The 18,145-nt window shown below is 37.9% G+C and overlaps 1 protein-coding gene across 1 annotated transcript in view; it reads left to right on the forward strand.

The window, feature by feature from the left end:
* The first annotated feature begins 11,515 nt into the window (after window positions 1–11,515).
* MYO6 (myosin VI) overlaps window positions 11,516–18,145 on the forward strand; it is a 168,695-nt gene continuing 162,065 nt past the window's right edge. Inside the window, exon 1 of the mRNA XM_012646043.1 lies at window positions 11,516–11,558. Coding sequence (XP_012501497.1) covers window positions 11,516–11,558 — 43 coding nt within the window. The remainder of the gene's footprint in view (window positions 11,559–18,145) is intronic.

The following is an 18,145-nucleotide window of genomic DNA, read 5'->3' on the forward strand; positions in this document are numbered from 1 at the left end:
TGTCTTAAAACAACATTCTTTTCATCATAAAGGCGATGTACTTCATTTCTAATTTTAAAAGATGACTCACAGCTATGTCACTTTAAAAACCCGTAAAATTTAAACGATCGATAAGACAGGGGCTCTAAAAAGTCAATGCGGCGGCGGAGGTGGGAAGGGAAAGAAAGCAAAGTGGCGCAAAACTTCCACGCCAGGCCCCCTCCTCCAAAGGCGGATTAGCGAGTTCGTTGCGCAGCAAGGTTACTCCCTACGTGGAGAGCCCAGCCCCAGCCGACCCGAACTGGAGCCGAGTTTGCAGCGCTTCTTTCCTCAGCCACACGCAGCCTCGCTCCCGTCCCGGCCCGGGCTCCCGGTCCCCGGGTCCCCACGCGGCGCGCAATGCCCCGGCCCAGGGCGCAGAGCCGCGCGCCCCGCGGTGCCCCGAGCTCCTTGCTCGCTCCCTGAGCAACTTTCTCCCTCCTTCGACCGATTCTGGACTGCACAGTCACGGCATCCAGTCGGGGAGGACCTGCTCTGCAAAACAGCCACAGCGACAGAGGCTGTTTGGCAGTGGCAGGAACAAGAACCCCCGGCTGGACCAGCGGCAGCCTCTCCAGCGCCGTGCAGCGCCCACCCCGCCCCGAAGGCTCCGCGCCGCGGGCCGGGCTGGCGGAGGGCGGGGCGGCCCCGGGCGCGAGAGCCCAGTCTCGGAGCGCGCCCCCGCGCTAGCGCGCGCCCGCCCGCCCGGCCCGCCCCGGCCCGCGGCGCCCCCGCCCCCTCGGGCGCTCCGTAGCCGTGACGTGCGCGCGGCGGGGCAGGGGACTCGGCGGGGCGCCGGCCGGCGGGCGGAGACGGACCCGGGATCTGTCCGAGCAGGAAGCAAGGAGCAGCCCGGCCGCGGTGGCTGCCCGGTCCGTGTGCTCGTCCGCGTCGTCGCCCGCTTCCCTCAGCCTCATTTCTCACCCCTCCCTGCAGCCTCACCGGCGACAGGTAGCCCCGCCGCCGCGCACCTGACTTCCCTCCCGCACCGGTGAGTGTCCCGAACCCTGCGTGTGTCCCCGGTCGGCCCTGCCTCGGGCCTCCTGCGGCCGCCCCCGGGGCCGACGGCTCGGCGCACTTCCCCAAGATGCGGGTGGGAGAAGCAGGTGGCGAGTGGGCCCCGGGCGGCGGCGGCTCGCGGTGGTGCCGGGGGTGGTTCTCTTTTCCGCAGTAAGACAATGAGCGTCTCCTTTCGTGGGTTTATCGTCACCAAGACACCTTTGTGTTTCTTCTCTGGCTCCCAGGTAGACGCAGAGCATTCAGGTGTCCAACTCTGACTTGGATATTCCGTGGTAGTTTTATTTTCTCTTTTGTAAACATGCTTAAAATTCAGTGCAAGAAGAGCCCAGTTTGTTCTGAGATGGGAAGATCAAATGATGCCATTAATAGTCCAATCATGTAGGAGACCAGGTTGGGACTTTCTAAAGCTTTATTTTTTAGTCTCTAGTTGGTCCGCTGCCTTGAGTATGTTAATTTACAGATATGCAACTGGACATAACTTACTGTATTTATTTCCAAAACTCCTTAAAACGATTAGAATGCTCAGCCTCTGGGATTTTATTTTAAGTAGGAAATAATTTGATAGGGTTATTACTAGGACGACTGTCTCAGAAATATTTCCATACAGTTTCAAAAATGCATGACATTTTATCTGACATAGAGTATGTGGTGGAGGGATGCTTAAACCCTAATCTACAGATATTAGTGGGGAACCACTGCCCCAACTTTAATAGACTACCGTAGGGGCTAAATAAGTTTCATTTGCTGTTGCACTCTGGTGGTGTAGATGCAACATATCTAAATGTAGTCAGTTTGAGAGTTTTAAAAATATTCTTAAGGTTTAGCCGAAACTATTTTCACACCATAAAATGTGAATCTTGAACTTGGTCTGGTAGTGGCCATGGTACAAAGGTTGGCAGCAAAACAGCCTTTCTGTACAAATTAACTGAACTTCATAGATGTCTTGGGTTGTAGTTTTCCAACTGGAAAATGTTTAGTGAAAAAATTACCTTTGAGCTAGGAACAGCTACAAATGTTACAAAGTGGGCTGTAGCCAGAGCTAGAAACAATGCAGCCATTTAGAATAACTCATTGACTTTTAAATATCCAGCTCATTTGGAGTATTTTTAAGTTGTGCAGGAATTACATGTACAATGGCAAACAGAAGTCATTTTAGTCTTATGCACATTTTCCTATTGCATTTGTATTTTTTTGTGTGTGTGACATGCTACTTATTATTCTCTCAGCTTTTTAAGTTACATTTTGTTTTCAAAAACTAATTGTAAAAGGCAATAACAGAGATACGAATGACTTTAAGAAAAGATTATCATGATTAAAAACTAATATAGAAAACTATATATATTATACATATATATTCCTTTTATTGCCTAGAAACATGAGCAAGAAAAATGTAATGAACAATTACAATATTTAATGTAAGTTAGTGCAAGGTGTTAAAAACAAAGATCATAAATCATAACCCATGGAGTTTATCTGAAATGGATTTTTTCCCCTGTTGATGTTTATGTGACCGAATTTTAAAATAACAGTGGCCAGGAAATCTGAGAGAGGCTGAAGGTTCTTTTCTCATCCTGTTGTTACTTTGCCTGGAGTCTGTGGTGTATCATGTAGCCCATTGTTTAGACAACTGGGCTGTATCTGAGTTCCAAAATGCGGCTTTCTTTAGAAAGTTTTACAGATTTTGATGTGAGATTTGAATAGATATAAGCACTGAAATGTTTTTTTAAAAAATTAACCAATTTTAACTTTCTGTTTATAGTTGAGGCTTCATCTTTGATATATAAAATTTCAGGTTTTTTTTTTTTTTTTGAGACAGAGTCTCACTGTGTTGCCCGGGCTAGAGTGCCATGGCGTCAGCCTAGCTCATAGCAACCTCAAACTCCTGGGCTCAAGCGATCCTTCTGCCTCAGCCTCCTGAGTAGCTGGGACTACAGGCACGCGCCACCATGCCCAGCTAATTTTTTCTATATATTTTTAGTTGTCCAATTTATTTCTTTCTATTTTTAGTAGGGACGGGGTCTCGCTCTTGCTCAGGCTGGTTTCGAACTCCTGAGCTCAAACAATCCACTGGCCTCTGCCTCCCAGAGAGCTAGGATTACAGGCGTGAGCCACCGCGCCCGGCCCATAAAATTTCAGTTTTAAAATGTTTTTTAACCTCTGAATTTTTCATTTCTATATGTTAAAGTATCTTATTGAAAAATAAAAGATTGGTAAAAGTATTACACTTTTAATAAATCTCATAATTTAATTGTGATCTTCATAATGAGGCACTTCACAGCAATTTGTCAGCCGGCCCTTTAGTAGTGTAAGATTGTTGCTCATTTACTAGTCATCTACCATAATTGGATGGAACACATAATGAGGGGTTTGATCTACAAAATAATTTTCCAGGTTAGAGGACTTGTCCTTTTGCAGATGAGGGAATTTAGGCTTAAAGAATTACATACTTGCTCTAGGTCACATAGCTCCAGATGGGCCAAGTCTGGATTCACACCTGAGTCTTCTTACATGAAGTCCCTGTCCTTTCCACCAGAACAAGTAGCCTTGATTTCATTTCACTTGGTGGACTTCAAATAAACCTGCATAATTGGTATTATTATGTTAAAGAACATAACTCAAGGTTTAAAGAAGACATGCCGGACTAGATGTGATAGGCTGTGAATGTGGTTCTGGAACTAATTTAGAATTCTGTATCCATGCCTTCATTCTCAAGTTGACAGCCTTGAGCAGTGATACGGTACTGCTTTATCATTTCTGGTGTAGTTCCAGAGTGTTATACATACTGTGCACTTTTTATTTTGATAGGTTCATAGAAATTAGCTGTAGGCTGTAATCTAACACTGGCTTTCATTATAGCTAAAATGAATAGTATAATGTTCTTGGTTAGGATAGAATTTGCAATTTTTCCTCTAATGGGATAGATTGTTGTGCATAAATGCAGTAGTTATCTTTTCAATATTACACAATTAACTGTATAATCTCAGGGGGAAACTTGTCACCTATATACTAGTAGGACAAATCTTTTTTATGGCCTGTGTTTATTTCAGGAATATCTCCTGAATTGTAATAGACAGACGTAAAGGAAAAAAATGAGCACATTAAGTCCATCTTTTGTAACAAACTAGAAATTATACATTTCAGCAGTGGAATGTAGTTGGGTAAAAGAGCAGAAAAAAGGTAGGAAGCTTGAGTTGGGGTGGCTTCCTTTACAGGCGATTTCTTTATTTGAACTATTAGGAATTTTGTATCTCAAGTATATCCATATAAATTAGGATTAGGATATAAAAGATATCCTAACATATATTTTTGATGGATAATCTATGACACATACATCAAGAACTAACTATAGTTAAATGAGCTTAAATTCTATTTTTGAGGCATTATGTAATATTCAGAGGAACCAAGATCTTTTGCATTTTATTTTTGTCTTTTTAAAAAATTTTGTTTATATATATTTTTGAGAGAGAGGGTTTCACTCTGTCACCAAGACTGGAGTGCAGTGGTGAGATCATAGCTCACTGCAGTCTGAGCTAAGAAAAAATTTGATGAATTTTAGTGAACTGGTAATAATTAAAATATAAGTATTAGGGGGAAAAGAATCCTTACTCAATAAATGGTGCTGGGAAAATTGGATAGCCACACGTAGAAGATTGAAACAGGATCCGTATCTCTCACCACTCACTAAAATTAATTCAAGATAGATAACTGACTTAAACCTAAGACATGAAACCATAAGAATTCTAGAAGAAAATGTTAGAAAAACTCTTCTAGATATTGGCCTAGGCAAAAAATTTATGAAGAAGACCCCAATGGCAATCACAGAAACAACAAAAATAAATAAATGGGATCTGATTAAATTAAAAACTTCTACACAGCCAAGGAAACAACAAACAGAGCAAATTGACAGCTTTCAGAATGGGAGAAAATACTCACATGCTATACATCCAATAAAGGGCTAATAACCAGAAGAATCTATAAAGAATTCAAGCAAATCAGCAAGAAAAAAATCAAACAACTCCATTAAAAAGTGGGCAAAAGACATGAGCAGAAGCTTTTCAAAATAAAATAGATTAAGGGCCAATAAACATGAAAAAATGCTCAATGTCACTAATCATCAGGGAAATGCAAATCAAAACCATAATGAGATATCACCTAACTCCAGTGAGAATGGCTTTTATCAAAAAGTCCCAGAACAATAGATGCTGGCGTGGATGTGGAAAGAAAGGAACACTTATACACTGGTGGTGGGACTGCAAACGAGTGCAACCTCTGTGGAAAATAGTATGGAGATTCCTCAAAGAACTAAAAGTAGACCTATTTGATCCAGCAATCCCACTACTGGGTATTTACACAAAGGAAAAAAAATTCATTTTATCAAAAAGACGCTTGCACTGCAGTGTTTATTGCAGCACAATTCACAATTGCAAAGATGTGAAATCAACCCAAATGGCCATCAGTTCATGAGTGGATTAATAAAACGTGTTGTATATATATACCATGGAGTTCTACTCAGCCATAAAAAATGAATTAATACCTTTTGTTACAATCTGGATGGAACCGGAGACCATTCTTCTAAGTGAAGTATCACAAGAATGGAAAAACAAACACCACATGTACTCACTATTAAATTGGAACTAATCGAATAGCAGTCATGCACAGATGGAGGTAAAACTCTATGGAAATCAAGTAGGTGTGAGTGGGGAAGAGAGGATGGGTGAATTCAGACCTAACAGGTACAATGGACAGTATCTGAGTGATGGACACACTTATAACTTTGAAACAGTACAAAATCAATCCATGTAACCAAAACATTTGTACACCTGTGATATTCTGAAATTAAAATGAAAGTATTAAAATATCTATTTATGGATTTCAAAAATAAACTTTTTTCTTATTGATTAGTATAAGAATGATACAATAGCTTGAGAAATGACCATATGTCCACCAAAGTTTTCCCTGTGAGTAGGAAGTAAAACCTACAGAACAAATCTGGCATCTTTAGAAATCTTGCTGTTGTCAAAGAGAGAGGAAATAATTTTTTATGCAGAAAACATGTCTCAGGTGAAACCAAAACACTGAAGCACATTCCTTCAGTGTACATTCCAAAAGGGTAAATATTCATGTTCGTGCTGAGTAATGTGCACAAAGGAAACTCCGGACAAAAACCCAGGCATCTTTTGTGTATGTTAGGTCTCTCGTTATTTTATTTGAAAGTAGTTTGCTGACTAACCTTTTACAAGGTAAGATATTTCATGTAGCTGAATTTTTTGATTTTTACTATTTATAGATGAGCATCTTTCCCAGCAAATATTTAGTGAGGGCCCACTGTATTTGAGATGTGACTATAGGTGTGAACTGGTTCCTCCTTGTCCTGGCAGATCTTTGGATCTAGGAAATAGAGAGTCGTAGAGAGTTAAAAAGATAAATAGAAACATCCCATTTAAAATACAAAGATGTTTATGTCGAAAATTAATACCTTGTATTTTTATGACTTTTTGTTGTTTTGGAAGTCATCTTATATGCATTTGGTCCTTAAAACAACTCAATGAAGTAGATAAAGTAAATTTATTTCTATTCTGCAGATGAGAAAATGGAATCTCAAACAGTTAGAAATACTTAAAATTAGGTAACTTGTTCAGGTCATATGACCAGTTAGAAGCATCACTGAGAATGGAAACTCTTTGTATTCCCAAAGTAGTAGGTTCTCCCCTTCCCCCCTAATACTTACGTACCTCCTAGACATTAGGATTAGTCTCTTAGTGGTGACTTCATTTCATTTTACAGTTTTAATTCAGGTAGTTCAGGAAATTCTGAAAAATCAGGCTAAAGTTATGATTGTTATATTGTTGTAGGTTTTTTTTTTTTTTTTTTTGTTTTTTTGAGACAGAGTCTCACTGTATTGCCTGGGCTGGCATCCTAGCTCACAACAACCTCAAACTCCTGGGCTCAAGTGATCCTTCTGCCTCAGCCGCCCGAGTAGCTGGGATTACAAGGCATGAGCCACCATGCCCGGCTAATTTTTTCTATATATTTTTAGTTGTCCGATTAATTTCTTTCTATTTTTAGTAGAGACGGGGTCTCGCTCTTGCTCAGGCTGGTCTCGAACTCCTGAGCTCAAACAATCCGCCCTCCTCCGGCCTCCCAGAGAGCTAAGATTACAGGCATGAGCCACTGCGCCCGACCTAGGTTTTTTTTTTTTTTTAAATGGAAGGTAGAAGGTGAACATGATGTACCATTGTGGTACTATTAACATTTTTAATAGATTAATAGATCGAGGTTAGTAATTAGCTTTTCTAGTTAGAGAGCTTTTAAAGAAAAATCAATAATCAGTTAAAAAAGGAAGAAGAAAAATGTTCCAGGGGATTTTGAAAATAACTTTTATTACTTGGTGCGTTGGTATTTATTCGATAATTATGCCTGCCTTTGTAATGATTCACTAAAGTCCTAAGGTGTGTCTGTGTTGATTCCTGTATGCCTTCATTCATTTAAAACATACTTGAGTGTCTACCACAGACCAGACACTGTCGTAAGTGCTGAGGATATACTGATTAAATTAAGACCAAGTCCCTGTACTGAGTAACATTTTATTGTTGTTTTGAATTAAGTTAATTATAGACTCTTCATACTAGTATGTACTCAACAGGGCTGACCCTAAACTTGGGAAATAGACGGTTGTCAAAGTGGTACAATTTGAGGGCTACTAAATGACTTACTTGCTCTAAAATGTTCCACTCCTGGCCTTCTGTCTGCTGAAGACTCCCAGTCTGTTTTGTTACAGCACTGTTACCTACCTGTTCCTGATAAATATAAGTATGTTCCATTATTTTTCACAGTTTCAGGAAACAAGACTGAGAGAAAATAAATGGAACTTTGAGTTGGGTGTGGTGGCATGTGCCTGTAGTCTGAGCAACGTGGGAAGCTGAGGTGGGAAGATCACTTTATCCTAGGAGTTTGAGGCCAGCCTGGGCAACATAGTGAGACCCTGTTTCAAAAACAAACAGACAAACAGAAAATATGGGAACTAGGACTGATAGGTTGGCGTTGTAAGAGACGAGGTTGGCAAAGTATAGTTTTAATAGCAGTTATTGTTTATTGAGCTTTTGCTGAGTGTCAGATACTATGCCAAGTAAGTACTTAATGTACTTTAGCTCAATTAATCACTGTTGTCACCTCAGTAGGGTTGGCATTGTGACTTTCATTTTACAGATTAGGAAATTGAGCCGCAGAGATGTTAAATTTGCTCATACTCACTTGGTGGTGCTAGAATTTGTATCTCTCCTAGTACGTAGCATAGCATATAGTAGGAACTAATATGGAAAGAGTGCTTATTTATAATATATAGACATCTGATGTTCTACCATTCTACCAGTGTGTGTGGCAGATCATGGAGGTGAAGGCCTTGGTAAGGGAGAAATGGGTGAGGAGAGTCAAGAGAGCTTGTTGGGTGAAGCGTGGGAATTGGAGGGGTGGGGAAAGATGGGACAGTATTGCTTGCCTGATTACTTGGCCCTCGGGCTTAATCCTCCTGTGACAGCCCTGGGGCTCCAGCGTTGCATTTAGGCACGTGTAAGTGCTTTCTTGAGCTCATGGGTTAGAGTTTAGGCAGACCTGAGGCCTTGGTTTTCCCACGCACTAACTTGGTCAAATTACTTAGTTTCTCTGGGTTTCAGTTTTCGCATTTCTAAAATGGAGGCAACAATATTACCTACCTGGTATGGTTCTTGTGAGGATTGAATTAGATAATAATATGTGTAAGGCACATATCACACTGCCTGGTACATGGTTAGTATACATTCTTACTGTTTGTGTGTGTGTGTATGTGTGTGTGTGTGTGTGTGTGTGTGTGTGTTTTGACATGTTTAATGTGGAATTTTCATTCAAAAGAAAAAAAAGCAATATTAGAGTTCTCAGTAGAATCTTCAAGTTGACCATTTTGGAGTAGTGAAATTTAGGTGTGTATCAGAATTACCTGGGGAACTAATAAAAACACACAAGTTAGGAAGTTTTGGGTGGGGCTTGAGCATTATTGGTATTTTAATAAGCTTCCTTGTTGATTTACATGTATACCAAAATTTGAGAACCACTGGTTTAAACCTTTTCTTCATCCTGTGCTTAGGGAAGGCTTCAACAAGAATAACAACAAATTGCTTGGATTAACCAGGCAGTGTATGGTAGAAGGAAGTGAAATATCAGTTACCAGAATCTCATTGACTTTTTTTTTTTTATTAAGCTTATTTGGGGCTTATAGCATTTATATTGAGATAACAGTGCTGTGTTAAATTTCACACCTAAACTAAATTACAATGACCGTTTCACCTTTTTAGCCAGCTTCATTTGGAAGTGAGTTATATTTAATTAACAGTTATACAGATAGCAAAGATATAAAAATACATGCTTATATAGATTTTAAGAACTTTAAAAAACTTTAATTGGATTTCTTTAGATGCTGTACTGTTAAATAACCAGACTTGGTATCATTAGTTTTATCAGACTAAGTCCCAACAGGAAAGAGATTTCATCCTCGATGGTTCAACTGAAGAGACTATTTGCAGAGGTTAGGGAACAAACAAGGGTGGCAAAGCATTCAAGGACTAGCAATAGTGAGAAGTCCTTAATTCTTCAGAGATTACCAGGGCAGAGGGCTGGCATTGTGGAGGAGGGCTTGAGGGAGCTGTGGTTTTGAAGCAGGTGAGGAGTGAGAGGGGGGTTCCCTGACCTCTCCTCCCCCAGCCTTCAGTGACTTCCATTGCTAGAGTCCAGCTGGGAAGCCCACGTGATGATCTTTGCAGGCTCATCCTCCCAGCTCAGGAGCAGAGCAGAGAAGGGATTGAGGGTACAGTGGAACAAATGGAGAATAACTAGGACATTAATTAGAACCTTTGGGAATTTGTAGCATTTCCTTGGTGCATTTTAGATAACTTTTAGCATTGTGATACATCTGTAGAATGCTTGGGACTACTTGTCTTATACATGCTTTTAGAAAATAGTTTATCCACTTTCTCATTTAACCAAATAATTATAATTTTTAGGAACTTTGATGATCCATATAATACAATGAGAAACATAATCTATGTCTGTTAACATAAAACACTTTTATTAATATATTGTTATACCTTGATGAGCTTTTCTGAAATTTTCTTCATTCGGTAGTTTTGGTTTGATGAAATAAATGTTTTCTCGTTAAAAATCTTTAAATGACTAAATTAAAAATATTTTGTCAAGTGTTACAGCTCTTTTAGAATTTGTCTAGCAGGTTTTCTGGTCCTTCCTGGAAGGACCACCCCCCCCCCAAAAAAGAAAAGATTTTGTCAAGAAAGGTCCTTTATCTTCCAGAATTTATACTTCCTATTCATTAGACTTCTTTGATAGCAAAAGCACCAGAACACAGTGTTGTTAATAATGGTTAATAGAAGTAAAATTGTTGTGAAATAATTGTTCTTCCTCCCCAAGTTCTTTTGAAGACACATTAAATTTCTGTATAAATCTGTTGTAGTTTGCTGTTATTTAGATATCTTTCGCTAAGGCCAGTTTTATCTAGTTAACCTTAATTCTGGCCAAAAATTCATATTCTTTATTTTGGATGGATTCCTTAGGGTTACTAAGGAAGGGGATTTCTCTCCTTAAAGAGATGGTATGAAGGATGCTAGTGTATAAGCAGTACTCCTCCCAAACAGTTAGATTATGTCTTATATTTTCTTTCATCTCTTGAAGGTTCCAGGGAAAAAGAAGTACAAGATCTTACCCAGATTAAGAAGCAACTACAGTGGGTCTTGTCCAGGACTTTCAGAAAAGAAAAAGCCATATTTCCTAGGGTTGAGCAAATTAATCAAGTAGCAAACACCTGGCTATGAGAATTTAGCGTACAAATAAAGGATACCTTTGGATGTAAATGTTATAATTGAGTTTTTAAAAAAAATGTTTCTCAGCTTGTCTCTTTTAAAAAGAGTATGGTGAAAATAAGAAACAGATTTGGAATCCACTGAATAGCACCTGTACTTGGAAATCATACATTTAGATATTTTCTCTGTAAGTGGGCTTTTTTTTTTTTGAAAAAAGGAGCGATTTCAGACTTTTGTGGGATCTTCTAAAATACATATTGTTTATTTTGATTTGACACTGATAGAATTAGTATCCCGCAGGAAAGAATTGAGGCTGTTGGTTTTTCCATGTTATGTTCTTTGAATTTCCCTGATTTGAGGATTGAGTTATTCCAGAGAGAACTTTTCTCCTCTTCCTTGTTATTTTTTTTCTAAAATTAGATGAAACATCTGTGTTTTGGCTTGTGGGCATGATTTGCTGTCTGTTATCCTTTTGGTCTTAGTATATTTGGGGGAAGGACAAAGAACATGTGTGTGTTTTGAAGAGGAATATATTAGTTTCTCTGCTTTTCCTGTTCATCATGGCCGATCTTGAAGATTAGAAGAACAAAATGATTTATTTATCTATTATGCTTGTGCTTGAGATTTCAAACCAAACCATGGCTGTGTTGGCCACTGAGATGATGGAGAAAACAGATGAGTGTAAAGTGTAAAACTAGTCATCATGTATTCAGATGGCTAATTGAGGAGGTTTATGTTAGTTTAAGAAAGATTTCCTATCAGGTATGGGAGAAAGGGAAAGGAGGGTGGAAAGTGAATGAATTTGACCCAGTGTCACTACAGATGTTTTAGAAACCAGAAAAAATTTGTTTTGGTCAGAATTTTGTATTCTGTAGGGGTATGTTCTAGTAATGTTTGTTTTTTAAAAAGGAAGGCAGCATAAATTTGGAATTTAATAAACAAGATGTTTAATTTAATGATTCTATGAATCATTAGCAAAAATGGAGATAGCTCGAAGACTGCATATAGTGATGTTAGTGTGTCAGAAGTTGGGTTATTATTTATTAAAGGTGTCCTTCTTGAACTGGTCCAGAATATATGAGCTGTATGGCATATTGTGGGTCAGCATGATTGAACAGTGAAAGTCTATGTCCAATGGGTTGGGAGGTAGGAGTATATTATAATGGTGGATTGAATGAGTGATCTAAAATCATCATAGAACAGTACAATGATAACAGTTCTCGAGGGTCAAAGATATGCCACTTTGAGTGTTTTGCAATCATTTTCTCATTTACTTCTCATGTCGACCCTCTGAGGTGGCTATTCTTATTATCCCATGTTACAGCTGAGAGAGCTGAGGTCTAAGCTGATAAAAGTGTTAAGGGGCAGAGCCAAAGAATGCCTTCGGGTGGTCTGGCTCCAGAGTCTTTGTCCCGTTATAATTCTAAGTTCCCGTTTTCTGTGTGCTCTTTTATTTTTTTTAGAGACAGAGTCTCTCTGTGTTGCCAAGGTTGGTCTCAAATTCCTGGGCTCTATCAATCCCCTGGAGTAGCTGGGATGACAGATGCGAGCCTGGCCAGTCTGCTCTTTTAAAGACACAGAACTTTGAAAATCCCTTGAGGATTAATCTGTTCTGTCTTTATGTATCTACACATATGGTAGATACATGGTGTGGTAAAATCCTAACACCCATGCAGCTGTTGCCTAATTTCAAGTCCAAGTTAGACGGCTTCTCTGTGGTACCCAGTTTCCTCCTGAGTCTATGTTCCTGCTCTGTATATAGGGCTCCAGGCTTCCCTGCCAGAGAGGGGAGACCTCCTGAACATGTGGAGTCTAAGCTATTCCTTACAGCTCTTTTAAACCTCTTAACAGCTACCTGTTTTAATTACATATTTGTTGTATGTGCTTTAAGCAAATGTATTCCTATAAAGTTTTGTGTAAATGAAATAATGAATTGTAATTTTTTACTGTCCTGGGAAAGCTTCCTATTTAAAGGATCCCAATAGTGATGTCTTTTGTAAAGAGAAGAATCTTTTTATAAAACAAATGTTTGTTTTCTACATTGTACTAATAAAATATGGATTTTTCACACATGACTTTTATGTAAACGTGGGTCCTGCTAAATACACATTTGTTATAAATATGCCAAAATGAAATGTGACCTCATATTGTGGTTCATATTACTAATAAAAAAGGATTGTATAATAGTTTTTTTCTTGAGTAAATATCATTTGTCAAATTTGCACTAAAATGTACATTAGTAGACTATCTACAGTAAGAATAATATTCTTTTAGGCAGTAGGTTGAGGTTCACCATATAGCATAATTCTTTATTCTCTTTGTGTTGTAAAAGTCATTAGGTAAATGCTAGTGTTCTGCTGTTTAAGTGTTAAAAATCAGTGTTTTATGTGATTCTGAAATAAATTCTCTGAAAATAAAAGATAAATTTTAGAGAGATAACTTATTTAAAAACTGTTATAGTTGAAAACGTAACGGTTTTTGGAAACAGTTTTGGAAAACATATTTTCAGGTAGGCCTGGGTAAAATATTTATTTCCTGTACTTATTATAATGTCATGCTAATGAGGCCTTGATCCCAGATTCTTTGTAATCTGTGTTCTGTCCCTAAACACTTGACAGTGACTACTCTGTAACCTCATTAATAGGACCAGTGGCCTCATTTAGATCATTATTCTTTTCCAGCCTCTTCAGCTATTGACCAACCAGTTCTCCCCTGGTTTTTGTGGTCTGGTGCACTCTCAGGTCTCCGACTTTACCTGTTTTGTTTTGCTGTTCATTTTCCTCTCTCCATGCCTTTAATGTTCATGCTTTGAGAAAATCCTATACTTGGCTTTTTGCTCTACTCACTCTGTTCTTAGTTATAGTAATTGTATCAGCTCGTGGTTCCAACTGTCATCTTTATGTAGATTTTTCCAAAATTTCTTTCCGTGTCATCTTGACCAGCATTTCCAAACTAATGCTCTGTAGGTACCTTAAAATTTCACATAGTCCCCATCAAATCCATCTCCTTTCAGAAACTTGTATCTTCTTCTGTTTCCTGTGTGGCACCACTGTTACTCTAGAGGGTTCCAGCTCAGAACCCTCATTCACCTATTCCCCTCTTCACTTGCCAGTTTCTGTTAGTTGCCAAACCATATTCTGTCTCTGGGAGGCCTCCTTCACTTTCTACCCCCCTCACCTAGTGCAGGCCTCATTACTTTACCTTCTAGATATGTCTCCCTATATTTGGCCCTTACCTGCAACATACAGCTCAGCCCGTGCATTGCCATGGGAGTTATGTTTCATAGTAGAACTAATTGCAATATTCTCTTGCTCAATAAGAATCCCTAGTGGCCCTTCATTGATACATTTTAGGATCCAAACTCTTATTGTGGGATGTGAAACTCTCGTAACCTAATCCTGGCCTGTTTTTTCACTACAGCCCTACCATTCTACTATGCTCTAGCCCATTGACTTCTTCCTTGGACATATCCCCATTCTCCTATCTCCTTACTCTTGCTCAAACAGACCCTTGGTCTGGAATGTACTTTCCTTTAGTCAGTCTTACTCATCTTTCAGGACTGAATTAAATCTTTCAAAGTAGCCTTCCTAAATTTATTATTTGGAATTATACCTGTATTATAATGTCCATCACAGGTTACATAATGTATGTGTATCTTCTCATTCTCTCCCACTCTTACTAGATTGTGAATGACTAGAGGGTATGAACTGCCTAACAAGAGGCTTTGTAAGGTTTTCTGTAGATCAGTAGATCTCAGGTCTCAGAACTCTTTTAAACTCTTAAAAATTTAAACTCTTAAGGATTCCATAAAGATTTTGTTTATGTGTGTTATTTCTATCAATATTTACTGTATTAGAAATGTTAAAGTTATTTAATTCATTTAAAATGTCAATAATAAATGCATATTAACAGAAATAACATTTCATGAAAAATAACCATTTCCAAAACGAAAATTAGAAGAGTGATACTATTTTACATTGCTGCAGATTTCTTTAATGTGTAACAATAGAAGACAACTGGATTGTCATATTTGCTTATTCATTCAGTTTATTGCAGTGTTTTATTTTGGTTGGAGTACTATATATGAAGAAAACATGGCCTCACACAGATATGTTGTTGGGAAAGGGAGAAGTATTTATTTAACTATTTCAGATAATTTTATATGTATTCTTTGTTGATCTTTCACCAAAACTCAGCAAGTGGTAATTTCTTAAAGTTCCAGTGAGGAATCTTAAACGATACCAGTGAACTTTTTGTACTCTGTTACATTACAATTCATCGGTCTGTTTCGCTCTTTGAATGGATCTTTTACCCATGCATGATTTTATAATGTGATATATTTGTCATTTGGAACATACTGTTCCACTGAGTTATGCAGATCTTCCAAATTTATGTAGTATTTAAAAATCATACTCTGATCTTATCAGAAACATCTTTAATTGTTGAAAGGCCATTATACTTATGGTGGCAGATTTTAAGTTCAACTTTCGTACTTTTCACTTGAAAGTTCAAATTTTATCCTTGCCAGCAGATATTGTCAGTTACTTTCCTTGAAGGTAACACAGGCTTCACTCAAACCAAAGACAACAAAAAACCTCTGCCAAATAAGTCTGCCAAATACCCAAGTTCGAATAGCTATCGTTTGTCAGTTCTTTCCAGTAAAAATAGTGTTTTATGAAAACAACAACAAAAAAACCCTAGCAGTTTCTAAAGATCACAACTCAAAATATTCACAAGAGTGTTTTCCGTGAAGCAGCCATTTACCTTTAAACAGTACAAGTGTTTAATATGTACTTCCCATTTTATCACACAGAATATTAAAAAGATGTGTATTTGAAGATCAAGATGTAGTAACATTAATAATTTTTACTGCCTCATTAAGGTCATTCTTGAATGAAACAGCATTTTTCATTGCTCTAAGTACAGTTGACAACTGTCAGGGTTTGGTGCCACTGCTTTGATACTAGCTAACACTCTAGAAGTTTTGCCTGTCATTGCTTCTGCATCCTTAGTGCAAATGAAAGCACAGTGAAAAAGGCATATGTCTTAGTATTATGAAAATAGTGTGACCTTGTTGACTCTCTGAAAGGGTCTCAGGAATCTCCAGGGGTCCACTGACCACAGGTGTAGAGAACTGCTGATATAGATAATTGTCCTATCAAGTTGTAAATGTGTTCAGGTTTCATGTAGACTAGACATGTAGAAGCCTAGAATGTTAGAACTGGACGTGAATCCAGAGTTAATTTAACTACAACTCCTTATTAAGAGTTGAGGAAACTGATGTTTAGAGAGGTTAAGAGACTGAAGGAAGGTTATTCAACTAAATTAGTGGCAGAAGTAAAAGATAATTCATAAGACTCTTAGTTTAGAGTTCATTTTTTTCTGTTAGTATTGCGCAGTTAAAAAGTTTAGAAGTAATTTCAGACACATAAAGCTATGACTAGAAAGTAGGTATTTCTTTTTGTGCTATAATATGGATACTGTCAAATAAAATAAAGGGTAGAGATTTTTGAACTCTGTTACCCAGAACTCTACGATCAGCTTTCATCTATGTTTTTCACTTCTTTTTTTCATTCACTTGATATAAAATTGCTTGCTGTGGTCAGATAGATAATTAAGTGAGAAATTGAGATAATTTGGCATTTAATGCATAGTCATTGCCTTAAAAAGCCTCAAAATATACCCTGATAAAATGTGTCATCAGTTTGACATTTAAGAGAGCAGCATATGATTATATATAAAAGTGAAAAATAGGCCAGGTATGGTGGCTTATGCCTGTAATCCTAGCATTTCGGGAGGCCAAGGCTGGAGGATCACTTGAGGCCAGGAGTTTGAGGTTGCGGTGAACTATGAGCCACTGCACTCTATCCCCTGCAACAGAGCAAGACCCTGTCTTCCCCTGCTCCCTGCAAAAAGAGAAGAATAATTGAGCATTTTTTAGAGAGAGTTTCATTTTTAAAATCATTTAATTGTGAAAAGTTTTAAGCATGTTCAGAAAAGGAGAGAAGAGCATATGAGCCATTATGTACCCATTACCCAGATTCCAGTTATCAACTCATAGCTAAACTTGTTTTACCTTTTTCTTTACAATAATTCTCCCTCCCCATGGATGATTTTGAATCAAATCCCAGATATCATTTATTTTCATTATCCATAAACATTTGTAGGAGAGTATATTTGTGAAAACTTATAATTAGGCATATGTTATGAAATCAGGACTTGATATCTACAATAAGTTTGAATGATATCTACAATAAGATATCTCAGAAGTATTTTCTAGACTAAACAACAAAAATCAGAAACAAACAAAAACTTTCTTTTGATCCTGCCATCCTCCTTGTTATTGCCTTATTTTGCTGCTTCTTACTCGAAACTTCTGGAAAGAGAAGACTCTATTAGTTGTTTTTATGTTTTCTGTTCATTCTTTTACTCACTGCGGTATCATTTTTGCCTCAACTGTTGTACTGAAACTGTTCAAAGATTACCCTTTCCATTTCCAAATCCATTGACTTATTTTCAGTTGTTAGCCTCTTCTGAACCATTTGATGATGTTGACAACCGCTTCCCGTTGAGACTTCTTTCTCCTTTGGCATAGTACTCTCTCTAAAGATACTTTCTACCTTTCTGTCTACTTTTTCTCTATTGTTCTTCATTCTTCCTTTAAAATGTCAAGTTTTTGACCTTGGTCCTGTTCTATTTTACTGGTACATGACTGACCAGTTGTCTAATCTGTCAGACTTGATGCTTCCTTTTCATAACAATTATTTTGTAATACTTCCTTTATCATACTGAAATGAAATTAGTAGACAGTATATCATAACCTACACAGATATATGTGTGTGTATGTTTTATATACATAGATTACGTATATGTAGACATAGAAATTTAAAAATTAATATAGTATCCTAACAAAAGGTTATTAAATTATATTAATTACAGTAATTAAATTAAATGTATTATGTATTTCAATATATGAAGGCTCAGGCACTCCTTTAACCAAAGGCAGAATAAAGTAATCAGATACTAATATCCATATGTAGAATAATCAAGAATGCAGCAGCTAAAAATTAAACTAACATATAGGCGTCGTAATTGCTGATTCAAATACTGTGATTAACACTGCTCTGTAACATGATTTTTCCCGAATGATGAATACTGTTTGGTATGGTTCCAAATAAAGGACGGTCTTTTTTCAGTTTATGTGATAATTGTATTTCTGGAAAAGTCAATGTATATTAAAACAGTGCAGGCCGGGCACGATGGCTCAC

The sequence above is a fragment of the Propithecus coquereli genome, unplaced genomic scaffold (assembly GCF_000956105.1).
Source record: "Propithecus coquereli isolate 6110/MARCELLA unplaced genomic scaffold, Pcoq_1.0 Scaffold24, whole genome shotgun sequence".
NCBI lineage: Eukaryota > Metazoa > Chordata > Mammalia > Primates > Indriidae > Propithecus > Propithecus coquereli.